Source organism: Fonsecaea monophora (genome assembly GCF_001642475.1).
Source record: "Fonsecaea monophora strain CBS 269.37 chromosome Unknown Scaff168, whole genome shotgun sequence".
Classification (NCBI taxonomy): domain Eukaryota; kingdom Fungi; phylum Ascomycota; class Eurotiomycetes; order Chaetothyriales; family Herpotrichiellaceae; genus Fonsecaea; species Fonsecaea monophora.
The window spans coordinates 1-26,780 of record NW_019174099.1 but is presented as its reverse complement, the minus strand read 5'-3'; the positions used below and the strand labels follow the sequence as shown (position 1 = coordinate 26,780).

General features: G+C 52.9%; 10 protein-coding genes across 10 annotated transcripts; 3 read left to right on the top strand and 7 right to left on the bottom strand.

The window, feature by feature from the left end:
* Nucleotides 1–333: 333 nt before the first annotated feature.
* On the bottom strand, nucleotides 334–859 carry AYO21_11584 (hypothetical protein; the record flags this gene model as incomplete). The annotated part of the gene is made up of 2 exons (XM_022661472.1): nucleotides 334–582; nucleotides 797–859. The coding sequence occupies 2 exons, from the start codon at nucleotides 857–859 to the stop codon at nucleotides 334–336; spliced, it is 312 nt and encodes a 103-aa protein (XP_022506223.1).
* A 535-nt stretch (nucleotides 860–1,394) lies between these two features.
* On the bottom strand, nucleotides 1,395–3,044 carry AYO21_11583 (hypothetical protein; the record flags this gene model as incomplete). Its single annotated transcript, XM_022661471.1, has 1 exon — nucleotides 1,395–3,044. One exon carries the CDS (start codon nucleotides 3,042–3,044, stop codon nucleotides 1,395–1,397), a length of 1,650 nt encoding a protein of 549 aa, XP_022506222.1.
* A 461-nt stretch (nucleotides 3,045–3,505) lies between these two features.
* Nucleotides 3,506–4,690, bottom strand: AYO21_11582 (hypothetical protein; the record flags this gene model as incomplete). Its single annotated transcript, XM_022661470.1, has 1 exon — nucleotides 3,506–4,690. One exon carries the CDS (start codon nucleotides 4,688–4,690, stop codon nucleotides 3,506–3,508), a length of 1,185 nt encoding a protein of 394 aa, XP_022506221.1.
* A 1,562-nt stretch (nucleotides 4,691–6,252) lies between these two features.
* Nucleotides 6,253–7,122, top strand: AYO21_11581 (hypothetical protein; the record flags this gene model as incomplete). Its single annotated transcript, XM_022661469.1, has 1 exon — nucleotides 6,253–7,122. One exon carries the CDS (start codon nucleotides 6,253–6,255, stop codon nucleotides 7,120–7,122), a length of 870 nt encoding a protein of 289 aa, XP_022506220.1.
* A 2,235-nt stretch (nucleotides 7,123–9,357) lies between these two features.
* AYO21_11580 (hypothetical protein) lies at nucleotides 9,358–12,669 on the bottom strand (the record flags this gene model as incomplete). Its single annotated transcript, XM_022661468.1, has 1 exon — nucleotides 9,358–12,669. The coding sequence occupies one exon, from the start codon at nucleotides 12,667–12,669 to the stop codon at nucleotides 9,358–9,360; it is 3,312 nt and encodes a 1,103-aa protein (XP_022506219.1).
* Nucleotides 12,670–13,502: 833 nt separating this feature from the next.
* Nucleotides 13,503–14,878, top strand: AYO21_11579 (hypothetical protein; the record flags this gene model as incomplete). Its single annotated transcript, XM_022661467.1, has 4 exons — nucleotides 13,503–13,611; nucleotides 13,676–13,714; nucleotides 13,767–13,864; nucleotides 13,919–14,878. The coding sequence occupies 4 exons, from the start codon at nucleotides 13,503–13,505 to the stop codon at nucleotides 14,876–14,878; spliced, it is 1,206 nt and encodes a 401-aa protein (XP_022506218.1).
* A 1,584-nt stretch (nucleotides 14,879–16,462) lies between these two features.
* AYO21_11578 (hypothetical protein) lies at nucleotides 16,463–18,017 on the bottom strand (the record flags this gene model as incomplete). The annotated part of the gene is made up of 2 exons (XM_022661466.1): nucleotides 16,463–17,542; nucleotides 17,601–18,017. The coding sequence occupies 2 exons, from the start codon at nucleotides 18,015–18,017 to the stop codon at nucleotides 16,463–16,465; spliced, it is 1,497 nt and encodes a 498-aa protein (XP_022506217.1).
* Nucleotides 18,018–19,911: 1,894 nt separating this feature from the next.
* On the top strand, nucleotides 19,912–22,074 carry AYO21_11577 (hypothetical protein; the record flags this gene model as incomplete). The annotated part of the gene is made up of 2 exons (XM_022661465.1): nucleotides 19,912–21,622; nucleotides 21,734–22,074. 2 exons carry the CDS (start codon nucleotides 19,912–19,914, stop codon nucleotides 22,072–22,074), a joined length of 2,052 nt encoding a protein of 683 aa, XP_022506216.1.
* Nucleotides 22,075–22,499: 425 nt separating this feature from the next.
* Nucleotides 22,500–24,437, bottom strand: AYO21_11576 (hypothetical protein; the record flags this gene model as incomplete). The annotated part of the gene is made up of 1 exon (XM_022661464.1): nucleotides 22,500–24,437. The coding sequence occupies one exon, from the start codon at nucleotides 24,435–24,437 to the stop codon at nucleotides 22,500–22,502; it is 1,938 nt and encodes a 645-aa protein (XP_022506215.1).
* Nucleotides 24,438–24,847: 410 nt separating this feature from the next.
* Nucleotides 24,848–25,761, bottom strand: AYO21_11575 (hypothetical protein; the record flags this gene model as incomplete). The annotated part of the gene is made up of 2 exons (XM_022661463.1): nucleotides 24,848–25,476; nucleotides 25,563–25,761. 2 exons carry the CDS (start codon nucleotides 25,759–25,761, stop codon nucleotides 24,848–24,850), a joined length of 828 nt encoding a protein of 275 aa, XP_022506214.1.
* Between the last annotated feature and the right edge of the window lie 1,019 nt (nucleotides 25,762–26,780).

Below are 26,780 nucleotides of genomic sequence, written 5' to 3'. Positions count from 1 at the left end.
CCCTCTCTGACTCTCCCCCCTTCCCCGGGGGTGTTGCGCCGGCGCCATGCATGTAATCGTTGTAGAATGCGGAATGGAGCTGTAGAGACCCTGTGCAGGCTGGCTTCTGCTTCTTCTGGCTGTAGCTGATGGCTGCTGCGACAGGACGGGACAGGACATCGAAGCGAAGCGAGGCGAAGACCAAGATATTTCAGAACGACCATCTCTTGCTCTTTATGCTCGTCGTCAAGTCGCTTGACGCAGTTCGCCTCACTCTGATTCCCGGCACTGCCCCTCTGTCTGGTCCGGCAAAAAGTCATCTTGGCCCTGCTACTCTCCAGCGGCCTCTTTAAGCTATTGTTGCTGCGACGACTCCTGGCTCTGGCTCTGACCCTGGCCCTGGCCCTGGTTTTGATCGCTCTGGCGCATTTGCCGCAGCCGCTCTCGATGCCTTTCAATCTCCGCGCGGATCTCGTCCTTGTCGTAGGGGATCTTGTGCGACTGGTCCTGCGTGGGCCAGAAGCCCGGCACGGCGAAGCGGTTCTCCAGGTTCGTGCCAAAGTAGTACATGTACCCGATGGGGAAGGAGAGGTAGAGTCCAAACTGTCACGGACACACACGCACACACACATACGTACGTTAGCGACGCGGGGATTATTGGTAAGATTGGTATGAGTGATAAAACATGAAGAGGAACAAGATTCAGATGTGGACGGGTAAGGGTGGGAATGTACTTGATGGATCCTAGGTAGTGATAGGGTAGGATGGAGTAGGGTATAATAGGGTATGGTATGGTATGGCACGGGGAACAAAATACCTTGAAGATTTCCAGATTCGTCCCGCGCAGCGTGCGCTCGAGGAATTTGCGAACCGTCGCCATCGTCACACCTGCTACAAAAGGTTCGTAGGCATGCAGGTTTTTTTGGTTTTTATTTCTCGCTCTTCTCCCGGAACCGGTGTGTATGTGTTTGCGTGCGTGTGGTATGTGCCGGAGTCAATGAATGCACCTGGTTGAGGAAATCGTTGCGGCGGCGGAGGACAGAGGAGGACGAAGATGGAGTGAGGGAGAGGGAGGGAGGGAGGAGGTAGGTAGGATGAGAGTAGTAATTAGTCAGTGGCTGATTGACCGATTCAGTGAGAGTGTGGCAGCTCAAGGTGGAGGAGGAGGGCGAGTGGCATGACCATGCTCAATAACTGTCCCCAGTTTTTGGCCGAAGCTTTCATTCGCGCAGCCTCGTGGTCGTCCGCATGTGAAGTGGAGTGCGAGCCTTGCGCTTGGTGATTGGATGCTCGCTTGATGACAGCCTTGTCCGTACGAGTTACACTTCAAAGTCCCTTCTATTGTGAAGGTAGACTGCCTTCTAAATACCCTGATGGATATGCTCCACTGTACACAAGTAGTCTAAATGTAGCTATCATACAGTCTGCTCTCTCTCTTTCTCTCTATCCTCCCTCTTCTTCGCCCTCCATTTCATTCCAACCCTCATCGTCACCATCAGGAGCGGCAGTGTGGCCAACTCGACCAACCCAACAAGCGTGTGAGTCCACCCGTTCCCAATCGCCTCAATCATCGGATTAGCAACAGCGCTCGCCCCTGCACCCAAAAGGCACCGGACAAGATTCGACGCTGCGCTGGCCGTTGCTGCTCGTTTCCGGTGCAAGTCAATGATCAACACGCTGATTGTGTTGAACCCGACCATCGTGGTGTATCCTATGGCGCCGAGCATGATAATCGGTCCTGCAATGTGGACTCGCTTCTCCAAAAGCCATCCGTAGACGACGATAAAGACCGCTCCAAAGGCAAAAAAGGGCATTCCGATCTCAAGTCTGGCCTGCTCGATCGGCATCTTGATCAAGTCGCCCTGTTTCTTGCGGTCAACCTCCAATCCGGCCTTGAGCGCGTGTCTCTTGAAGTTTCTATCGAGGAGCCTCGTGTTGGTTATCGTCGCCAAGATCGTGCCCACCACCTGCGGGATAAAGAGCAGTCCTTGCAGAGTGCTGCTCAGCCCGTAGATGATGTGAAACTGGACAGTGAGACTGGTCGAGACGATATAGAAACCGGCATAGATAATACCCATGTACAAGAGCAAGATCGCAGTCTCCGGATCACCGACAATAGTGAGAGAGCCAAAGACATCCCATTTTCGTCGTCGCGAACTGGGCTTCTCCTTCTCAGGTTTGTCTTCGGGAGGAGTGCCTTTCTCGGATCCGCTTTCTCCCTCCGATTTCTTCTGCTGTTTCGACAAATTCGTCAGGCATCTGTTCCACTTTGGCGGTTCAATCGAGCCATCTCCAACCACCGATCTGCAGGTCTCTGGAAAGAAGAGCGCCAGTGGCACGAAATACACCCCACCTAGGATCAGCAAGAACCAGAAGACTGAATGCCATCCCAGATGCTGAGCCAGTACACCGCCGAGAATGGGCGCCAGACTCGGTGCTAATATGCTCGCCAGGCTGGTAATAGCAATATATTTGCCTCGCTCTGCGCTGGTGACAATGTCTGCCATGGTGCCCTGCATCAGGGTCACGAGGCCGGAACTCCCAGCACTTTGAACACATCTCAGAACCAGGAGGCCTGCGTAGGATTTGTTCAGGGCCAGGCCGAGGTTGGCAAAGAGGTAAATGGTGAATCCGATCATGTATGCTGGTCGGCGACCATAGTCGTCCGCTATGGCCGAAGTGAAGGATGGCGAGATGCCTTGGAAGATCATGTATGTGGTAATGGTCAAATTGACATCGGAGACGCTCACACCCAGGGCGTGGCTGATGGTATCGATGGCAGGAAAGTAGATAAAAGTGCTGAACGGGCTGAAGCTTCCTCCGAGGGTGGCCACCAGGACAATGATGGCCTTTTGTCGACTTGTGAACGATGAATACGGTCTGTCATTTGTTGGGATCCGTTCGACGCTTGTGGTAACTTCAGACTGAGACTCGAGTTGTTTGTTTGGCACCACAACGTCTATTTGAACGGCATCAGAGTCAATGTGTTGGACATCCTGTGCTGTCGCGTGCAAGGACGTCTCGCTCTTGCGCGTATGTCCGTCAGACTCGTCATGGGATGTCATCCTGTCGAAGAGTTTCTCTTCGATTTTGTCTCCCCCTTTACCCAGGACAATGTTCGGTATACATGCCGCAATCACCCGACAAAAGCCAAGGAGATCTTGTCAGAGGCGTCTCTGTGTGAGACCAACATGTTATCATATAGGTTCACCAGGAAAAAAGGCGGTCACGGATCAGTCTCTGCTAAAATTAGTCTTCATTCACAATGACGATCGTCGTTTGTTATTGGCTGTAACCAGATGGTGGAGTGCTTCTCATGACCGGTAACGGCCCGATATCCGGTCACTCGGGCCTAACATGAATGGCCGAACCATGTTGTAAGCGTCTCAGAGCTGACGGCAGGTAGTCTTCGGTCATGGTCAAAGTATCGAGTCTCGTGTCGGACGGGCGGTTCATGCAGTCTAAACATGGTTGCAGCAATTGAGAAAGATACCGGCGTCAAAGCAGGCTCGTTTCTTCGTCATTATTATTTCGGCGTGAACCTCGCCACGATCCAGTTCAAATCATTCTCATGCGGACGCGGCCATTTCGCATAGTAGTACCACTTCTGCTCGTCCCTGTCCCACTTACGGTGTGGCACAAATGCCCCAACGGTGTAATAATTATCGCGCATATAAAGTGGTTGGTAGCTGGGTGGTCCTTTGCGTTCGAGAAACTCATCAGTCCCCGCGGCGGCTTCTGCATCAGTGAGCTGATACAGGCGAGGCTCAGATCTTCGCGTCTTGTCTCTTTTCATTTCCCATTTGCCAAAACGGATTATCGTGCGGATAGTTGTGTCGAGGTGGATTTGCAGGATCCGTGCATAGGTGAGCGGGCTTCTCGTCGCCTTCGTGACAATTGCAGCATGTCGATCCAGAAGTTTCACATTCCAATCTGGATTGCGTCCTGGCGGGATTATTGGTAAAGGTTCGCGGTTTTCCAAGTTCTTCTGCCAATGAGCAAGGTCGAGGACAATGTTGAGATTGTTCCAGGAGAGGACGCAACTCATACACGTGCACACACTCGAGGGATCGATCTGTTTGATGTGTTGATATTGAATCTTGTGGATTCGACCCCGGCCCTGCCGTTGCTCATTCAAAAGCGCTGGTCGAGCTACAGGAGGAACTTGATCGAGTGACACAGGTGGCGGAAAGCACTGCCTAAGGACCCAATAGTGACGGTTCATGATGTCATCAGCAATTGCTCGCTCGTTATCTGAAATAAACATGCGCATGGACTGGTTGAGGCGAAGTAAATTGAAAATATCAGAAGGTTGGAGGAAGCTCAGTATCATCGACAGTAACTCTTGTGGGAGATCTAGGAACGACTGAACCTCGGACCGCACTTTCCGGGCTTGCTTCTTTTGCTGTCGTCTTTGAAGTCGGGCTGTCTTCTTGGAATGTAGTGCCAGGGCAGCCGTGGTGTCGATCAGAGGGTCGTTCTCGGTACTGGCTTTCTGTCGCCTGTATGCCACGTTGTTCACATAGTGTATGGGCACCTCATCGGACTGAGGGTCTGTCTTGGCCTCAGAGGTCGTGGTTTGATTGGATATACTTTCTGTACTCGATGAGATCGATGCGCTATCCACGGCGTCAAAGATTTTAGGCACTTGTGATGCAGCATGGTTGGTGGTTGAAGGTCGCTGCTTAACGAAATGTAATTGGTGAGGCATCAATGCTGCTCTGCCCCGGGAATGTGCCAGTCCAGTACTCGATACCTGCAAGAGTTGAGTAACGTTACGAGGAAGTGGACAGCGTGCGCACAGAAACGTCGAGTCTGATTGGCAAGAAGAAACCTGGAGACGAGATGGACGCGAGGCTGAGGCAGAAGGCGAGGCTGCGAAATGCCAAGAATGACGTCATTATAAATGGTGCAAACATGGGGGTTACTCCCACCTCACTTACCACGTACCGCGTATCTTGAGCTGTTCGCCCTGGAGAACCTGGAAATGACCGTCGCCCCCTCCAACGTCCCCACTGATACCAAGAGTCCTGAGCGATGCCGACATCAGCACCCAGAGACGCATCGGTGACCAGGGGCTGGCTCTAGTCCCCAGGGAAAGACAGGCCTCTGCTTTCTTCATTCGCCGTGAAGAATTGGTTGATTGCGGATATCTGCACATCACCATGGGGGAACTCAGACGGAGACAATGCAGCCCTATTGCGTCGAAAGAGTGGAACATATTGTCCAGGACACACGGCGAAGCTACATGTCTTGTTTTGTAGGAAGGGAACAACGCCAAGTATATCCGAGAATCGTACTCAAACCTGACCTGGGTGCGGCATTGTTTTGAATCTACTAAAGATAAAGTGAAATTGAAAACCCTCAGCACTAACCATTTCTCCTCTGCTCACAAGCTCTCTTCCTCGAGACCTTTCTCCGCCCTCTTCTCACTCTCTATCCTTTCTTCTAAAGAGCTCTATCATCAAAATCACCTCACTAGATACAAGTTTAGCTGGCAGGCTGAGCGCTTCGTCATCCAATCTCTAACACTGCGAGGTAAACACGCTCGATGATGCCCTGATGATGGTTCAACTGACGGATTCTACCGGTACAAAAAAGTCTACTCCAGTGTCTCCCACAATGGAGTTGAGACCGCTTCCTCTCGAGGCTACCTGTATCATGTGTCCACGCCGCGGAACCAAAGTGTGCTCCAACTGCAAAAGACGCCCGCTATTGCTCCAAGAGCACGAAAAGTAGTGCTGAGTTGACGAGCTTAATGCTAATTCTCCTGGTAGACTGCCAAAAGCTTGACTGGAAGAATCATAAAATCATCTGCCCATCCTTCCAGGAACCCAAACCTCAAGTGACAGAAGCGAACGGGCGAATAGAGAGAATTTTCTACGACTTTCTCCCTGAAGTTGGCTTGGTAGATTTTAGGCGGGCACTCGTCTTCCCTGGCGACAAGCAACCACCCAAATTTGTTTGGGTCAAGACCTGGATCGTGCATGGAGGCTCTGAGACATTTGATTCGAAGCCATTCTTTGACCATGCTGGGGAGACTGATTGTATTTACTTGGCACACAACAGCATCCAAGCGCGGGATGCATGTCGTGATGAAAAGGATCTTCTCAGATTCTCTTCTTCAAGGACGATACGTCCAAAGAACCACCGAACCTGGCAGTGCAAGCTTTCACCCGATCAGGAGCCTGCTCAAAATACCTCAAAGGTCCAATAATTCTCATGTGTGGCACTGTTGGCGCTCATGGGCATGACCACTTTCGAGATGTCGATATGCGCGATTCACGAAGTGCCGCAGACTTCTTCAGTTCAGCATACCGTTCAGGATACAGAGACTCGTGTCTTCTGGAGAAACGCTTTGTGACGACGGCGATCGCATGCCCCGAAGACATCACGAGCTATCAGCGTAAAGGAAAGTACCACCAGCAGGTCTTCGATGGCTGCGATTCCGTCTTCCAAGCAGAGAGTAGTGGCATTGCCAACCTTTTGGAAATTCCGATTCTGATCCGGTCCCACGTTCCACCGAAACCAAAACGCAATCAGTACGGCGCTTGGATTCCCCAGGACGACGAGAATGAACCCACAGACGTTGGTCCTGACAGCGTCGATGCACTGTTTCTCCTGCGAGATATTACCTCGACAACCACTGGCCGTCAGGAAACAACAGCTTCGATGCACAGATTTCGAACGAATGATAGAGACTATGCGGGCACGAATGGGTTCGGGTCATCCCCCAAGGCCTCACGGAGGTCGGGCTCCTTTTCTCTGGTCTGCGCTGACGGATTGCCACTTCTTTCCCTCCACGTTGAAGCACTTGTCGGTTACATTCATGACGAAGTCGAGCCGCGCTTGTCACATGCGTTGGCAGGGACTGCTTCTGGTGGTGTCGTTGCTAGTCGAGAAGCTGTACTCAATTCGATCACCCAGGCCGACTTCTCCAGATACTTCGACGCTTTCAAGGCCGCAAAGACACTTCATGATCACAATGTGGCATTCATTCCTTCTCCATACGCCATGTCAAAGGAATTTCTTGCAGACATGGAGCGTCAGGCGGACATTATGTGGGAGGACCAGAAGGCGGCCGGTTTTAAACAAGAGAGTGAGCATGAACCTGTTCAGCAGCCTGGAGTGATTTACCTCTGACCATGAGGGCCTTGTGTCACGGAAGATCAGTATGGGGTAGGTTCATGTCTCACGCGAGCTGGCTGTTCTATGGTGATTGTGGAAACGCAATAAACTTTTTCATGTTCTGCTGGGGTGAACGTTCGGCGTTGCTGTGGAACACAAAGGGATGGAACTCAGGTGGTGAGGTCGAGAGGCACGATATTGCTGCATTCGCAACTTTCGGACATGTCCAAGAATGCACAGAATGTGGAGGCTGATTGGGGAAAAGGACCAGCGAGGAAAGACGTTGGGATACACTTGTCACCATCCCTTTTGAGGGCCCTTACCTCGAAGGGCTGGTTTGAGAATATGAGAGGGTGGACATTGTGACAGATTGCTTGAAGGAGAAACGATACCAACACCACTCGAAACACCATTGGAGTGAAAGTCCTGTTGAGGACGAACTTGTTGAAGCTCGGAGAGCTAGCAACCAGTTCTGGCCAGTCAGTGCCTAGTGTCCGTAGGTAGCTATGATGCGCAGAGTCATATTCGAGAAATAGAAAGAGCGGAATGAAACCCTGTTGATATGGCATTGTGTTATTCAGTCTCCACGTAAAACGCTTCGTTCATTCGTTCATTGAATTGTTGTACATGAACCCTCGCTTTGATCGGGTTATGCTCAAACTCACTCCAAAAAGAATACCAACTCTAGTGATACAGATCTTCACTCCTCTCCCGGATTTAGCTTTAGAAGTGCAACTTCGCCTTCACCCCCTCAAACGCCATGCCGGGATGCCAACTCTCCCTCCTCGAGTCGTTGTTGGGGGTGGAAGCGGCAGAACTCCTTCTACGCTCGCTCTCCTCGACGCCAGCCTCGTTTCCCGCCTCCGGCCTGGCCTTGTGGAACAGGTGTCCGCGGGACGGGACGTCAAAGATGCGGCCCGGCTGTCTGGGGTGGTCGGTTGGGAGGAGGAAGTTGGGGACGTATTTCTTCAGGGTGGACATTTTTATCGCTCTGTCTCTTTCTCTTTCTCTTTCTCTTTGTGTGTGTGTGTGTGTGTGTGGTCAGAGTTCAGAGTTTTGGAACGTGATGTCTGGCGGTTGAGGTGTCTGAGTTCTTTGTACCTATCTATGTATGTATGCAGATAGGTAGGTAGTATTATTGGAGATACTGTCGGTTCGAACGGTCTTTCACCGGAGTCTTGGTGTGATGAGGATGGAATGTGTTCAATGCTTGCAGATGTGAATAACCTGATGTAGCGCTGGACAGACGGGCAAGGGAGTTATAGAGTCATATATATACATACACACATACATTTCCACATGGTACGCTCATGCCATGCGCACACATACAATAATCTCTCAGGGAGGCAGGGAGGCCGGTAGGCCGGTAGGTAGGTCCCCAATCGCCTCGCCTCGCCGCATCGTAGACATGGCCCAAAGAAGAAATCTACGTCATTGCTTCGCGGTATCGTGCCTCACCTATCATACCTACCTACCTACCCGCCTAGTTAGTAAGTACCAGACCCTCCCAAAAACCGCTCACATCGCCTTCTCTCCCGAAAGGACGCCGCTTCGCCCTAGAGGGTGAAGAGTGGAAGTCGGACGTGGGGGCGTGGGACTGACTCTAACACTGGCACTGACAAAGCGAGCGAGTGAGCGACTTTTTTTTTCGTCTTTGCAAAAGCTGACTGGCACCGTGACACTAGATGAGAGAATAAGGTCCTCGAAAGAAGGATAGTGAGACGGTCGCTGATGGGAGAGCTATGACGTCATGTCGTTCCTGGCGAGGCTGCGCGGTTGACGCCATGCCAGATTAGGTACAATGTCACGTGCAAGTATTGGCCTTGCCTATTCAGCCTCGTTGCACGGGAAAGGCAGTCGTATACGAGGCTTTGCAGTGTGATTCACGGTATTTCCCAGTTGAGGTTTCCGCATGGCATGCAGAACAGACTGAGTCTCTGTCGTTGGATCCTCTTCTCTGAATCGTGACCCCCGTAGAATGTAATTACTTAGTCCAGCCTCGTCGTGGGCATGGCTGAGAGCCCAATGCCCATCATACCAATCCCTTCCGTCCGTGGTCTATTCTGTGGTGGCATTGACTCTCTATTACGGAGGATACACAGCATAGATTCCATGATAAGTGTGGAACCAATTCTTGGAACAAGAGGAAAAGCCAAAAATTGCAGCGCCCTGATCTGATATCGTACGGATCTGATACCTTGCCGGTCTCGTGCTGTATCCAAGGTGTGTCCAAACGAGACATCAACACCATCAAAATTGCCTCTCGCTGAGAAACGCTTCGAGGATCCGTTTCTTGCGAGCATCCAACGCCTTCTTGTCCTTCCCTTTGAGCCTTGCCTCGTTTTCAGCCCGAAAGACCACAGGCGCAAATACCTCGACGTATGCGTCAACAAGCTTCTTTCGTCGCTCTGTAATCGCAACCGCCCCATCCGCCTCCGTGCCCACCTCCGACTTCGCAGACGAAGACGACACGCTGTTTGTGCGCCGTCGACGTAGTGCCGGGAAGAGGCTTCTCTTGCTGGGTGCTTCCGACGTGGTTGTCGAAAGACGATGTCCGGAGTCGGTGGAGACGGTGGACGCCCTCGACCGCCCAAAGGAGGTGCGATGTGACGAGGTCGGCGTGGTCGGCGTGACCGATCCAGGCGCCGGAGCACTGTTCATCATCATTTCGTTGACGATTCTGACGAGCAAGAAGGTGATAAACGTTAGCGACACGCTGTGCACCGCAGAAGAAGACACCGCATCCATGACCATATCCTGAATCTCTTGTGGTGTCAGCTGTGTCTTTCCCTTTTCCAAAGTGCTCAGTCTTCTCTCGACCTCGGCCCATGGCCCAGCAGGGACGATTCCGTCTCTCAACGATTGAAGGAAGGAAACCAGTGTTTCGGCGAGCACTTCCAGTCGAACAATGCTCGGTATGTCGAGGTTGAAATTCATGTCCAACCGATTTGCCGTGTCCAATGCTTCTCTGACTCCGGCTAACATTTCGGACCGTTCTTCGCCTTCGGGCAAGGTCCAAGTGTCACGGCCAAAAGGCCAAAACGATCCTCCATTCTCAAATTGCCACGGCGGCGTTTCCCCTTCGTGTAACATCCCCCATTCAGCTGCTGAACGCTCAATGTAAATGGGAAGAATCTCGGTGAGCGTATACAGTTCCTTGGGTGCCGAGTGATGAGCAGCTGAATTTGTGGTTTCTGTGTCGCTTACTGAGCCATTCGTTTTTTGATGCTGTCGGAACTGCCGTACACCGCCTTCAGGGGCTAGCACCAATTCATCCAGCGTCCGGTAGAACGATGACTGAAGCCATGTGCCTTTGACGGGTATAAAGTGATCTCGACCATTCTCGACTCGGAGTACAAGCACATCTTCGAGGTCTGCCTCTCCCTCATTCAAGTCGTGGACCAACTCGCCATCCCAGATGTCAATAGTCAGGTCAATAACAGTGGTTTCACCCGGGGACAGGACTATTTCACGTGTGCCGTTGTGCTCGCCACGCTCGGAGGGATGAATAGTGCTAGGTTCGACGCTGAGTTCGAGCCATCTCGGTACAGCATGCACACCTCTGCCAGGTTCTGGTGGGCGTTCCACAAAAGAAAACGTGGCGTTGATTTGCCCCGTGTTCGCTATGGTGACCATTCTCGTCTTCCTCACACCATAACGCACCTCACCAAAGTGTACGACATTCATGTCTGCCGGACCGTCAGCGTTCGGTATTGGCTCTTCGGAATGATTGTCCACTACCACTGTTACCGACGGACGGCCCTCGTTCTCTGCCTTGTCCAACTGTTTCGCAACATCCTGGTGTACTTTTGCCTTCAATTCTGGTATAACGGCGTCGTACAATATGGTGAAGACCGCGTTCAGAGGCTTGTGGTCTGATGACAGTATCCGTTGGTGTGAGATGTAGTTGTTGAGCTCAACCATGTCTCCATATTCCTCGTGCGACTGTACAAGTTCTGCATCGTGAAGCACATCTTGTGTCTCGTCGTATTCGTCGCAGTCATCACCATACGCAAGCCCATCTGTATCAGGATCGTAGTCGAATAGGACGTCGTGCTCTGCATTGGCCTCGTCGATCCCGCGGGCCCTCATCGAAGCATCCTTCTTGCGAGCTTCTTCACGCTGTCTGACCCTCTCCTCATATATGTCCTTGTCACGGCGAGTTCTGTACAGAATCCGGTCGCACCAGCTGGGGCTTCTCTTCTTGTCTCCCGAGTCGAACATCCCAACACTACCCACATCATATTTGTATGTGGGCAAGAAATTTATATCTCCTTCCCGCCATCCATCGTGGAATGCCTTGCCTAGCCTTTGTTGCGCGCGCAGTTGATCGTGTGCCAGAAGAGACTGAAGAGTGGTATGGAGAGAAGCAGGGTCGGATTTGGGGTCTAGTTCTGGTTCGGCGGTACTTTCGCTAGCTGGTCTTTCTGCATCTTTGTATTCGTAACGTGGATGCGGAGCTGGCAGTTGCGAGTCGCTTGTCGAGGCAGATATGTAGCCCAGCTCACTGTCGATCTTGCGCTTCGACTTGTTTTGGACGTCGTACTCGTTCTGTGTGTGCAGCAAAAGCAATCTCCTGACGTCCTGACCGGGAATGTCGTCCAGGCGATAGTTGAGGTCGCCAAACCAGAATGCAAAGTCCTCGTCCCCAATCCTTTCCTCCTTGGGCTCAATGACCTCACTGTCTGTGACCGGAGAAAAGCGGGTTTTGCTCAAAATCTGACTGGTATCCCAGATCCGGCGAGCCAAAGCTGCTTGGTCCGCGCCTGCGGCCAGATGACAATTGATAAAGCAGAGTTTGGTGGCCTCTGCAACCACGATCCTCGCCGCCACAGCACCTTTATTGCCGAAGTAACCCATCAAGCCAGTTCCGACCGACGTCGTACTAACTGAAGTAATGCTGGGCGCTAGTTCCGGGGAAGCAAAGATGAGGAGCAGCAAGCCAAAGAGTTGTTCTTCGGCTACTTTCTTGTAACCCTTTGGCAGAGCTCTTCGCAATGACTTCTTCCACTTCTTTGCAGGGTTGGGGTCTGTGTAAGGTTTGATAGCTTCGGTCATGGAAGTCACATCGATGACTTCCTGTAGTCCTAGCACGTACAGGTCGATCTGCTCGTGATGGGCCTCTGCCGGACCATCGTGCAGTGGTACGGTAACACTCTTCCTTGTCCTTGCCACACGTTCCTCCTGGGCCTCGACGGACTCGACGGTCTTGTCGCTGTCAGAGTCGTCATCACTGTCGTCGACCGAAAGGCCTGATAAGTTCTGCGAGAGGCCCTTGACACCACATCCACCAACAAACCAGGCGCCCAGATCCTTATCAGTTCCACTGAGTGCAGCAACGTTCCAAGTACCGACTTTGATTTTCATCGACTTCTTCCGGATATACTCATCCTTTCGAGCCTTGACGGCGGCTGATAGTGATTGAGGCCCAGAGCGATCAGCTTCATTTGGTTCGGGCGAGGGCGGATAAGTGCCTGGCAGCGTCGTTCCCGATCCCCAAGGATCCTCGGATCTCCATGGTTTTGGTGAGAGATAACTCTCCTCGCTAGCTCTTGATGACATTGCCGTCAATTTACTGTTAGTCTCTGTTAACTCATTGTGGTTGGATGTCGAGAGCCAGCTCAAATCGACATGGATATCACCGTCGTGGAAGGGTAATTCGGATTCTGTTGAAGCGTGACCCTGTTGCGCAACCGGTATACTATTGCTAAGACTGTACCGAGTAAGAATGTGATTATAGTCGGGGTCTCGTGGGTATTTGATCCCTCAGAAATTGAGTCGCGTGGGCAGGTCATGACATCTTTCTCAAACTCCGGAAGAATGTTGGATGAGCTCGGATGACACAGCCACACCATCACCACCAATTGGCCTCTGTTGCAATCAATAATCAGCAGGGACCATGTTTTTAGGGGCCCAAAGGGTCGCCCGGGGCTTGATGCTTGCCACAAGAGGCGGGAAATGATGTCGCTGTTTGGTGCGGCTACCCACAGACCACAGATCCGCCAAGCTTAGCGCCTAGCGAGCCTAACCGAGCTGCCCATCACACGCCCCGGTGCCCCCTAAGCTCTTTCTAAGCTGCCTCCCAAGTAACTCGTACAGTCCTCCTTTGTGGGATAGGCGCCTACCCAAATACCCCTAGGCTCTGGCTCTGGCTATCACTAGGCTCCTAAGTACCTAGCTACGCACTACACTCCAGGTGTCTACCTGCGTCATCTCTTTATGGTCACAACCGACAACAATGTCCAGGCGCTGATCTCAGGACCATCGTTACCCAACATCACATCATGGAAATCTTCCAGAATTCCATACTGGTTCTATTCAATCCCTAACCGCACCCTGCTTATCTCTACTCACAATGCTTGCATTGTTGTCGATCATTGAATCCCCGTTGCACCATGAATACCCGTCCCGTCATCGATGACTCTGCTGGGCCGATTGCGCTGTCAGCCTCGTTCAACAGCGATGCGAGCTGTTTCGCCATTGGCCTCGACTCGGGCTTCTGTGGTATGTAGAGGGAATCCCTTCAGACCCGTGTAATGGCCTGGGCGAATGTTGATGTTCTCTCCAGTTTTCAATTCGGATCCCTGCGAACTCAAGGCTTCCAGAGGTACGATCTCTCCGACGCGTTGCGAACCCTCGCATTCTAATCCACGCTATAGATCTGAATGCCGGAATCGGTACAGCTGAAATGCTGGGGCGATATAACTATCTGGCCTTGGTTGGAGGTGGAAAGAACCCAAGATGGCCTCAGACCAAAGTACGAAATGAGACACCTGGATGAAGAGCCCGGAAACTGATATATATTTGGCAGGTTATGATATGGGACGACGCGAAACAAAAAGTTGCCATCACGCTGGAGCAAAAGACCGCCGTGCTACGAGTTCGCCTGACCAAGTCGTGGATCGCCATCGCCATCCAGAATAGCATCAACCTCTATAAGTTCTCCTCGCCTCCTGAAAGAACTGCCATATTTGAAACTGCAGACAATCCGCTGGGTCTATGCTGTTTGGGCTCCAGGATTGTTGCTTTCCCCGGCCGGTCGCCAGGAAAAGTACAGCTTGTGGAGCTGGGGTCGGGCAATGTAAGCATCATCCCAGCGCACACGTCTGCCTTGCGAGCGATGGACCTGAGCAGGGACGGACAACTCTTAGCTACTGCCAGTGAGACGGGCACATTGATTCGTGTCTTCTCAACCGCAAATTGTACCAAGATAGCAGAACTGCGTCGTGGAGTGGACCCGGCCTATATTTTCAGCATAGCCATCTCCCCTGACTGCAATATGCTCGCCGTGACGTCGGACAAATCGACCTTACACGTCTTTGATCTGCCGCCAAATCCCTCTTCACAGTCGCAACCCACCAGCCCGCTCAGCCCGACCTCTCAACAACGCCGCTCTCAGTCACCACATATTCCCGCCTTGCCTGAAGAAGAGCCAGCGACGAACCAGAAATGGGGGTTCCTCTCGAAGATTCCCCTGCTCCCCCGAGTTTTCTCAGACATCTACTCGTTTGCTTCCGCGCATTTTGAGATGGGCGATGAGACTGCAGGCTTTAATCAGTCGACACTGTCCTACTTGCCCGCGCTGGGGTCCTTGCCAAACCGGCCACAGAAGGGGATTCTGGGATGGATTGAGAATTCCACGATCATCTGCATTGGCACGGGAAGAGACGCGCGATGGGAAAGATTCAGAGTTGGCGAAAGACCCGGGGTCGCGGATGAAGGTCAAAGAAGTGTTTGGAGGGATGGATGGAGGAAGTATTTGGGAAGCTGAACGTTACCGACTATGGACTCAGCGAAGACGATCAAGAACGGCACAGTTAAATATCTGGCCTCTGGCGCACAAGTGCCAGTGTCAGACTATGGAAATGGATATCACCATAGCGCGGACAGATATCAGGCGCTACGAGACAGTGAGAACATTCCACGACGGAGATCAATCGCACTATCCGCCACAATCAAGGCGAAAAGACACCATTTCGACTGTTTTGAACCGGGAAAGGGGAAGCAGAGGACGAAGACCCACGAAAATCTATACGTAGGGGAGAACGGCTCAAAGGCAAGGTCTACGAGCATTCATCAGGCATTAATGGACGGTCGGACAGACAGGCAGACAGGCGGGCAGGCAGACAAGGCCGGCGTTCACTTTTGGATTTTCGGTTGGCATAGGAAGAGAGAAGCAAATGGATCGGCTCTCAAGTCTGGTTGGCGGGTGGGCACGGGGATACATACCAGGTATATCTATATACACACGAATCTCCTTTTCTGGGGCGGCCGTCAAAAATGTCTTTCCCTCTCTATCCGTTTCTGTTCTTTTTCTGTTTCAACTGCTTGACTGCCTGCGAGACACACACACAAGGACACGGGTTATTTATTGGTAATTTGGTGTGCACAAGACAAGACGACTCCATTGCTTTTTCTCCTTCTATGTAGCACACCTACCTAAGTACGAGGTACCTACCTACCTACCCTACAGTACTTGCTTGGTTGGGCTCGAGTTCCACGACCGTGGGAACTCCAGAGGACCAGTCTTGACAAGGAACGGTGAATTGAATACACAAGACGTAAAAAGACGCACAACACACATGCCCTGAAACCCCAGCCGCATGACCGCAGGCAAGCATTGCATCATTCAATCACTTGTTCTTTCCCATGCCTCTCCTTTTCCTGGTTTGTTTTCTCTCTCTTTTTTCTTTTCCGCGGTCTCGTCTCCCCTCTCCATCCGCCTCTCCCTCCCGAACTTTCTCGAGTCCCGGTTCTAAATCCAATCCTTCAAACCCATTATCGCGCCCCGCTGCCCAACCCCCCCTCCATCTGCCGTACATACCCAAAGCATGAAGGCGCCCGCCCCGGTCCAGGAGTACCGAAAAGGGAGCCAGAAAGCAACAAGAACAGGAACGCCGACTACCATTTCGATTTGATTTTGATTTCCACGCCGCCAGCAGAGAAAAGGAAAAGGTGGACCGAGAGCGACTGCTCACGGAAAGTGAGATAAAAGTGGAGAGTACACAGATACATGCAAATCAAAGCATCTTCAACTCCAAAAGTCCCAAGGCTCCAGCGGTGGAGGTACAGGTAACGGTGGGTATTGCCAATGCTGAGACTGATAAAGCTGCTGCGCTGGGTGCAAAGGCAGAAGGTGAAAATGCGGCGGTGCAGGGAATTGCCAGAATCCAGCCCCAGGAGCAGGATCCAACAGACTCGAAGGTTGCTGAAATGTCTCCAGGGCGAAATCAAGGCTCAGAACAGGCGCCGCATCAAGACCAGAATTTGCGTCACGACCAATACCGTGACTAGAGACCTCCCCCAGTCCTCTTTTGCCTCCTCTACGCAGGCGACGACCTTGAGGGGAGGGCCCCTAACTCATCGCCTTTTGGTATTGGAAATTGCCAAATCCTCCTGGTGTCATGGACCCCATCATCCCAGCACTGCCAGTATGGGAGGGGACAGGCGTGTGCGACGAAGGTCCTCCTCCTCCCTGTCCACCTGCCATGCCGATGTTACCGGTCTGTGGGGTTGTCGGTGTTCCGTTCTGGTTGTAAAAGGTTGCGCCATTCATGTTTGGGGTGTTGAAGTCGCGAGCTGCTCCAATGGCCCCTCCTGCACCACCGCCGCCACCGGCAGTATTTCCACCTGTTGGCATCTGCGCATTGAGTCCCCAAACCTGTGAGCGGTACTTGTCCTCCTCGATCGTGCCGTTGAAGATCTTCTCCTTCATCTTGAAGTACACTTGCCCAGTAAGCAAGGAGTCCGAGCCCGCTTGATGTGCTTGTCCGATCCTTGCCACTGCCAGCTCTTCTGCAATGTCTTGAAGACCGGACTTGGTCATTATGCGCTGGACCATCATCGCCGCTTCTTGGGTGAGAGGTTGTCCGCTGTTAACCTGTCCCTTAACACCGGCGTGTTTGAGGATGAATTTGATGTCAAACAGGGAGGGAAAGAACTTCTCCAAATACTTGTGGAACGTGACCTCGTCTTCAGGTAAGGGCTTGCAGATCATGAGTTTCATAAGGTAGCCAAAGTCATACCCTGAGTGAAAAGAGATCCAATGGACATCAGGATCCAGCACCAGACCAGAGCTGATCAACAGAGCACCAAAGTCATTGGGATCGATGCCGTGCTTCGCGTGCCGTTCAAAGTCGATGCCAGCTTTTGAAAGCATTTGTGTCGACTCTCTCGCATACATATCAGTCTCCAGAGAGAACTTGAAGTTAAACTGCCACGTGCAAGGCGTAGGAAGGACGTTTTGGTGGAACTGAGATTTCTGCGAAGGAGCGGCGTCGGGCGGAGGTAGGGTACCGTCAGGCTTGAAAAGAGTGACTCCTAGCTGGATCATCTTGAGGAGATCAACATTACACCGTAGCGTTTGATAGTGATAGTCGGCCTTCGTGGTGAACTGGCCGATGGGCCGCGCGACAATACCTGGGAATTCGGTGTCCTAAACAATCCATGTGAGCGCAGTTACGGGATGACCGTGACCAAAGACAGTCGCCTACCATTGCAATGTACGGGTAGATATCCACTAGCTGTCTCAGCGTCGCCATCTCTTCCTTGAGGTTATGCTTCCAGACATTGCGGATCCTAGCATCGTCCTTGTTCTCCAGAGGAACCCCGAGCCCGTCGTAGGCTTGGTGACCCTGCACTGGACCACCTCTAGAGAATCCCATTTGAGCCATTTGACTAGGAAGAAGGCCGCCATCGAGCATGCCACGCTCAAAGCCATTGTTTAGATTGCCAGTCAAAGCAAACGGACTGGCGTTGGAGGAGCCAGCGGCACCGAAGGACGGGGTGCCTAGGTGAGTGGGAGGCGGCAGGGCGCCATGTTGATGTGAGGACGCGTGGGACTGAAGGTGATTTTGTTGGATATGATAAGGTCCATTTATGGACTGATTTCCATAACGTGGAGGAGCCATGATGGAGTTAGAGGCAATCGAGAGTGCGGACGAGATGGTGTGATTTCAGACGTGTTCATTGCGGGAGTATGAGGATTTGCTGTTGCGCTGGTTATTGGGAAGCGGGTGACTGGCCCATGAGTGTAAAAGTCGAGGCTGCCATCCGCTTTACGAGAGAGAAGGTTGTTGAGCGATCATGGTTTGGTGTTTGTGATTTGCGCAGGACTCGGTGCAAGTTCGATGGCCAATATGCGGCGGGACAAAGTCTGGCCCCAGAGCGCGACATCAAAGGCACGAATGTGCGGCCGTAGTAGAGAGAAGTATAGACTACAGTTGCGCTAGTGCCAAATAGTCTCACGTGTCTGACGACTCTTTTCCAATGCTTGGCCCAAAAAAGGCTGTGGATACAGTGCCTATTGCCGGGTAAATTTTCTGTCAGACATAATTCGCAAACGACAGAGCTCTTTCAGTCATCACCTGCCCATTGCTTTCCTGGGCCGAAGATCTTGTACCACCATCAAGCTCTCATCTCAAGATACCAACTCGGCCTCACCTCGACACAACTCCCGCGTGGGCTCTGGAGCTCCAACATCCGCCTGCTCCTAGTCCTACAACATCAACCTCGCCTCGCGATTCATCATGGCGCCTCCGAGCAACCCAACCGGCTTCAGCATGAAAGCCTTTACCGATGCAGCAACAAGTAAAGAGTGGCGGGCAAGAGATCCATGGAGCAGACAGTAAGCAAGACAACAGATCATGGCGAAACAAAACCTGACAAGTGTCTAGTGAGGCATGGCGATACACCGGACCTTTCTCGAGATGGAATCGGTTTAAGGGAGCATTCCCCGGATTTGGAATCGCCGTGGTCGCGTTCACGGGTTATGTTATCTTCGAACAATTGTTTCTGAAAGAGTCGCACGGTCATGGCCATGAGGAAAAGTCGGGACACCACTAGACGACCTCGGCAGCACAACGACTCTCTCTCTCTCTGCTCACGACCAAGTGCTGGAGTGAGCCGAGACACACCCAACAGAAAAGAGCGTGGCCCAAGTGAACGGTCATTGTACATATGAGAAAATTGGGGTGGCCATGTGCAGAAAGCGAAGATGAGGGAACTGGCAAAAAGGCAATCCACGCTGGAGAGCGGTTGGTTGATACAGCGCAGGCACATTCACGTTTGTTCTAAGGGCTGTCTCTCGCAAGGACTTGCAGCCTTGTATCCAATATAGTACAGCCTTGCTCATAAAGGCTTCAGTCAACAACCCGGTTTCGTTGAGATAGCAGGACTTGGATCTACGTACGAGGGGTTTGCTCGGCCAGAGAGCTGTTTCCCATTGTCTCTGCGCTCTTCTCATCGGACCGCTGTGGGTTGCCTCATTCCTCGTCCCGCGTCCTCGAGCCTCTGTGTGTATGTAGAAATCAGCCATTTCCCATCACCCGAAATGCTGAGCACCGCACAACCCTAGATATCTCTTGCTCGTGGTCGCCTTCTCTTTCTGATCCCCAAGTGTGGAGTAAGATCTAAACCGCAAATGGCAAACTTTGCCAGGCCAGTCAGAAGTTGGGACGGATTCAAATGCGGAAAAGAGGAAAGCGACCGCGAAGCTGGCGAGTAGCAAGACGTTCTCGTAGACCCTTATCGGCCACTGTCTGCTTATCGTTCGTGGTATAATGCATTTGACAGCGAGCTCTGGGTGCTTAGGCCTGGGTTGTTGGTACCGGCTAGAGCATAGCATTGCCCTTTTCAATCGTGAGGAGTTGAAGGTCAGGTTCGCCGCCAACGGGCACACAACACATATATATCTGTTGGGTCCTGAGGCTCTCCCCTCCTTTCTCTTCCCAACTTCTGCTCTTGTCGCATCGCGCTGTCTGTTCTCTTTCTGTCTAGTCCATCAATACCCTCAGACCATCAGCCATGGTTCTTGAGCGTGTGAAGCAGTTGGCCCAACAGGTCTCCAACACTGTTGCTCCTCCCCATCCATTCGATCCGCTCTCCTCCCTTGAGATCGAGACAGCCGTGTCCCTGCTTCGGTCACAGTATGGCAAGCTGTACTACAATGCCGTCACGCTGTTGGAGCCACCCAAGGCTCAGATGCTGAAATGGCTGGCTGATCCCGATCACACACCCAAACCACACCGTATTGCCGATATTGTGGTCATTTCGCCCGAGGGCAAAGTGTTCGACGGCCATGTCGACCTCACAGAGCGCAAGGTGATCAAATGGGAACACACTCCCGATGTGCAGCCCCTGATCACCATGGAAGATCTTCAAATCGTCGAGCATGTCGTACGCAAAGACCCCGGTGTCATTGAGCAGTGCGGCCTCATTGGCATCCCGCCCGAGGAAATGCACAAGGTCTACTGTGATCCCTGGACTATTGGATACGACGAGAGATTCGGCAACTCGGTCAGACTCCAGCAGGCACTGATGTACTACCGACCACATGTCGACGACTCCCAGTACTCCTACCCCCTAGATTTCTGCCCTATCTACGACTCAAACAAGCAGAAGATCATCCACATCGACGTGCCCAAGGTTCGGCGACCACTGAGCAAGGCACCACCGAACAACTACCATGTCAAGTCGATCGAAGAGATCGGTGGCTACCGAACAGACCTCAAGCCGATCAACATCACCCAGCCCGAGGGTGTCAGTTTCAAAATCAATGGCCGCATCATCGAATGGCAGAACTGGTCCGTCCATGTGGGCTTCAACTACAGAGAGGGCATCGTCCTCAACAACATCTCCTTTTTCGACAAGGTAGAGAACAAGGCCCGGCCTATTTTCTACCGGCTTTCACTTGCAGAAATGGTTGTCCCCTACGGTAACCCCGAACATCCGCATCAACGCAAACACGCCTTTGACTTGGGCGAGTACGGTGGTGGATACATGACCAACTCCCTCAGCTTGGGTTGTGACTGCAAGGGCAGTATTCACTACATGGACGCCGAATTTGTGAACAAGGCTGGCGCGGCACAAACGATCAAGAACGCAATTTGCATCCACGAAGAAGACAACGGCATTCTTTTCAAGCACTCCGACTTCAGAGACGACTCTGTGGTTGTGACTCGTGCCCGCAAGCTGATCATCTCCCACATCTTCACCGCCGCAAACTACGAGTACTGCGTCTACTGGGTCTTCCACCAAGACGGCACCGTCCAGCTCGAGATCAAACTCACCGGTATTCTCAACACCTATGCGATGAACCCCGGTGAAGACACAAAGGGATGGGGCACCGAAGTGTATCCGGGTGTCAATGCCCACAACCATCAACACTTGTTCTGTCTGCGCGTCGACCCAAACATCGACGGGCCCAACAACACGGTATTCCAGGTTGACGCCGCCCAGGGTGCCGGTGAACCAGGCTCTGCAGAAAATTTCTACGGCAATGCCTTCTATGCCAAGCGGACAAAGTATACAAACCCCAAGGAGGCCATGGCGGACTACAATGGATCGAGCTCGCGGACCTGGGACATGTGCAACGAGAACAAGCTGAACCCCTATTCCAAGAAGCCTGTGTCGTACAAATTGGTGAGCAGAGAGGTACCGACGCTGCTGCCCAAGGAAGGCTCCCTGGTGTGGAAGAGGGCTGGCTTCTCGAGACACGCCGTGCATGTGACGAAGTGTAAGTTTCTCTCCCGTTGGGCCAACGCCTCCATTTTGCCCTTCACTCACATCATACCTGACATCGTGCGAAATATGTAATTGGTTTCTAACGATTCTTGTCTGGTAATAGACTCTGACGACCAAGTGCACCCTGCCGGACGCCACGTGCCGCAAACCTCGGGCGAACCGTCAATGGGCCTGCCCCAGTGGATCGCCGCGAACCCGACGGCCAAGATCGACAATGAAGACATTGTACTATGGCACACCTTTGGCATCACCCACTTCCCGGCCCCGGAGGACTTCCCGGTCATGCCCGCGGAGCCCATGACGCTGCTCCTCCGACCGCGCAACTTCTTCGTGCGCAACCCGGCTCTCGACGTCCCACCCAGCTACGCCAGAACGCCCAGCGAGGTCGCCGCTGGCAAGAACGGATGTACATGTGAAAAGGACAAGGCCAGCGTGCGGGTTTAGCTGGAGGAAACTTTGTTGCCATGTTTTCTTTCACACAAATTGATTGTCAAGCTGACCTGGAGAGAGCAATGACTTTCTTGGTGTGGGAATCCTGCTCCTTGTTTTTATTTTTTGGGGAAAAATTGATTGATAATGTGATCAAGGAAATCTGGTTGCTTCTCTGCTTCCTAATGAAAGCGGGCATGATACGACGACCTATTGAGGAGGAACGTTACTTACTCCTTCGAGAGAGGAGTGTACGCAGCAGCATCTCTTGTATTCAACGAGTCGGACGACCACGGTTGTCCTGAGCCGCAATATATCTATATATATACCTTCCCGCACGGAATTGTAAACCTCTTCGACCAACAGAAATGACCCCATGTTTGATGACGAGTCTCTTCTACCAATATAAGACATGGGACAAGAAGGACGTGAATTCCCTGCTACCACGTCTCCTGTTTGTATCTGCCCATCTTCTCCAATCTTGCGAGGTACTTCTCCGCGTCCTCTTCGGTCTGTATCGGCTCCTCCTCGACAGGAACCATGCCTTGTCCGCTCACAGCCTTGTCTTCGTTCTCAGTGCTCTTGCCCTGCTGGACAAGAGCGTCGACCAACGCCTGCCTGACAGCCTTGGGCATCTGGCCGGAGGATCCGCACACGATGACCGTGGCGGCCTTGTCCCTGAGAAACTGGCAGACCAAGCGGCTATGCTCGCGCATCCGGTCTTGGACGTAGACCTTGGACGTCTGATCTCGGGAGAAGGCGGTGATGACTTCGAGCAGGGCAGTTGGGTGGTCTTTTGTCTGAAGCGCGGTCCACTCGTCGCGAAAGAAATAGTCTGACCTCGCGTTGCGGCAGCCAAAGAAGAGCGCCGTCGGGCCCGAGACCTGGTCTTGCATGGCCTTTTCGTGAATGAGTGCCCGGAGAGGCGCGATGCCCGTGCCGGCACCGACGAGGATGTGGCTCTGGTCGGCCGACTCACCTGCCCTGGAGAACCGACCTTCCGTCTTCAGAGAGACCTGCAGCGTGGTCCCCACCGGCAATTGCGCCAGGTAGCGTGTACACACGCCCTCTCTGATGCGTTTTATGACGGTCCTGTACTTGACGATGGCGACCAACAGTTCGAATTTGGTCGCTCCGTCCTCGGTGCTCTTCAACAGCCCACCGCTCGCTATGCTGAACTGTCTCGGGCGCATTGCCGGGAAGATACTGGTGACTTCCTCCCAAGGCAGGTGCACCGAGTCGAACTCCTGCAAGATCTCGAGGATACTCCGCCTGGGACGGGTCGCGTAGTCGTAGTACTCGTCGAGGTATTGCGGGTCCGTAAATTCGAGAAGTCGCTCCTTGTGCATGTCGTTGCTGGTGTAGTTTGCAATGCAGCCAAAGAAGGACCGGCGGGGAATGGCGTTGATGTCCAGATACTCGGTCAGAAGGGCTCGGAGGGTGAGACGGGCGCGGCGGAAGATCGCATCGCCTGCCAGAGAGGCCAGAGTGGTGGCCGAAGTCGGCCGTCGTGTTGACACAAGGCGGATCGGCACATCCGCGACACGTTGCCAGCCCATGCGGGTGATCAGAGATTCCACGTCCTCTGCGATATTCTGCGGGGAAATGGCGAGCGCGTCACCAGGCATGTAAGGGATTTTTGCCGAGGTTTTGAGACTCATGAACCGAACATCTTGCCAGTGATCTGGCGGGGTGACTCGTTGGTTACACTCCAAAGATACGGAGAAGGAATTCGGAGGAGCGTTGTCCCCAGTAGAGGTTGAAGAAGGCCGATGGTTGCTGTCGGCGATTGGCGAGGCGCCAGACCCAGCAGGGTGTTCGGAGACCCGTTCCAGGCGCCATTTAGTCGGCAGAAGAACATCGTTGGGAATTGGGTCCCGATCGTCCGCGAGGGGGAAGGTGTTCAATACAGTCTCCCGAAACAGTTGTAGCCAGCTCAGAAAGGCGCCATCGGTGCCCTCGTCGCCCTGTTCATCGGCCTCGCACGGCTCGACGAGTGGCGAAGCACCCAGTTGACGAAGCCTCTTGTCCAACTTCCTCGCGGCCCAGTTGAACTTGGGGTACGAGGTATCCCCCAGGCCTGCGAGTGCATAGTCAACACCAGCCAACGTGGTGGCGGCGAGTTTCTTGCGGAGGAGGCCGGTCCAAAACCGCCGAGCATTCTCGGGGAAGTCACCCTGTCCCGTGGTGGCGACGACGAAGACTGTGAGGGTGTATTGGTGGAGAAGGCCGTGTGTGGCGGCGTCCAACCCCAGAACATCGGTCCGGAAATGCAGTCTCTCAAGGGTGCGGCCGACTTCTTCGGCCAGGTCTTGCGCCGTGCCGGTTTCTGTCCCGTAGAGGACCAGGGCGGATCTGTCGCGGCCTTGTTCGGTCATCTTTCTCCAAAGCTATGCGGCTCGAGACGAGCATTGTGGAACTCCGGCGAGCTGCGAGAGGAAGCAAAATATCGTCCGGGCAAGAGACTTGACCTGGTGGTGGAACAGCATGTCATGACAAAAAGTCTTACCACCTTCTGTCATGGGGGGACATTTTTTCCCTCCGATGGCCGGGCTTGGCGTGCCAAGGCGATATGGGACTCCGCCTGCGGCTCAGGCCAGCGGCCCGCGTGGGCATCGAGTGAGTACAAAACAAGTTCAATCACAATGCCTCAGGTTGGGGAGTTTGTACTTGCATGCAGAACTCGTCTTCCAATCATCTACAAACATGCGCCGGTGAACCAATCCAAATGCAGCCGACCAGCCTGTATCATCTCCAGTGTGCCTCCTCGACTTGAACTGCGAGGCCACTAGCAATGGCCATGGTGGTGCGGCGAGTACTCTGGCTGGTCATAGCCATTGTCGTCTCCCTGATACCCGCCATCACCGTCACCATATTGGTGCTGGTCGTGACCGTGGCCGTGGCCGTGGTCCTGCCCGCCATACTGATCATCATGGCCTTCGTAGTCACCTCCCTGGCCATGGCCATGGCCGTTGCCGTTGCCGTTGTGGTCGCCTCCGTGGCCATAACCGTTCTCGTCCCCAGGGTGATAATCGTTCCCCCATTCACCCCCTTGTTCAGGGTCCCCCTCACCACCGTACCCTTCCTCACCCTCACCATGATGATGGTCCCAGCCTTCCTCCGGATCATCAGCCCAGCCATTCTCAGGGTCGTCCTCTTCGGCGTCCGAGTCCGAGTCCATTTCAGACTCGTCGTCAGATTCTGCCATCATCTCGAATTTGTATTCCATTGCACCTGTTCCTTCCTCGTCCTCGTCCTCATGCTCGCCTGCATATCTGCCCCTGTGCGCGCGCTTGGTCAATTTGTAATACTCATGGGCCTCTTCGCTGGTGGGGTCCATCTCGCGCAGTTGTCTCGCAAGTCGCTTGATGGCTTTCAGGGTGCGGCGCATATTGTTCTGCTTGTCTTCTTCGGGGCCTACCAAGAGGACAAAAGGTTTGACAAAGGTCAGTTTGTGAGGCCGGAGTAGAATACTTCAAAAGGGAATTATCACGCCGACGTACCAGTGTTGTCCATTTGATGCTGTTCGTAGGTTTCGATGTGGACGTGTATCTCTGACATGACCGAGTCCCACGTGGGATACTGGTCGTCGCCCTCACCACTCATCCCGTACTCATCGTCCCCGTTCTCACCAGCTCCTCCATGCCAGTCATGGTGGTCGTCATACCCGTGGCCCTGGTCGTGGTCGTGGTCGTGGTCCATATCTTCTGATGCGACCGTGGGAAAAGTGTTTTCAATGGATGTGTAGAGAGATGGACATGTTGCATGAGAAAGCTCGGAGCGGCTCTATTATACTCGTCCTGATACGGGCTCAGCATGTGTGCGCATATCGAGTCCAGCAAGAGGTCTTCGCTCCGGGATCCCTGTCAGTTGCACCCATTACTATTTCCAGCACACATGGGCGAGAATAGAATAAACCACCTGGCCCTCAGCCCCTCAGTCGCACTGGCTCTGGTAGAAAACCCGATATCTTTCTATCCATTGGGATTGATTACATCCGCAATTAGGACCTCCACTAAACCACGAGTGCAAAAACCCCCCTGTTACAGCTGCTCCAGCCGTTAGAGGTCTAGGTCATGACAAACCAAGAGAAGCCAAGAGTAATGCTAAGCCAAACGGTGGAGAACATGCGCGCCACTTGCACTGAAATCAAAAAGATGTACGAGGTACCGAGTACACGGGAGGCTGACTGTGGAATTCCCGAGACACCTACAATGCGTGCCAACTTAGCTGTGTTAGGGAATCCTTCAGTCGGCTCTGGTTTCCGGGCGCGTGGGTGAAAAGAGGTACGTTCGAATAGTGTCCCTACCATGACCTCGGTGGCTGACGCACCCATCCTCCGGGAATCTGGTATCGCGGCCCCTATAAGGAGGGCAAGTAAGGTCCCATTGGAAGGTCCACCAGGCTCCACTTATGTTAACTCCTAGTCTTTCTTGGCACGACTAAATGGGCGAGAATATATGCAAGTTGTCAGACAACAATGCTTGGCGACTAGACCTAGCTAAGTTTCCCATGTAGAAATCACCCGTCGATGCCACACGAAGGCCATCTAATAGATCCCGGTCCCGCATCTTCTAGCTCTCCATAATGCGGTTAAGGTCCTTTCCCTTATACACAATTGACGCTGACGACGCACAACTCTCTTTAAAACACCACGCATGCAGTAAACTTAACACAACAAAAACAACAAACAAAGAAAAGTGCAGCACTGAAAACCGATA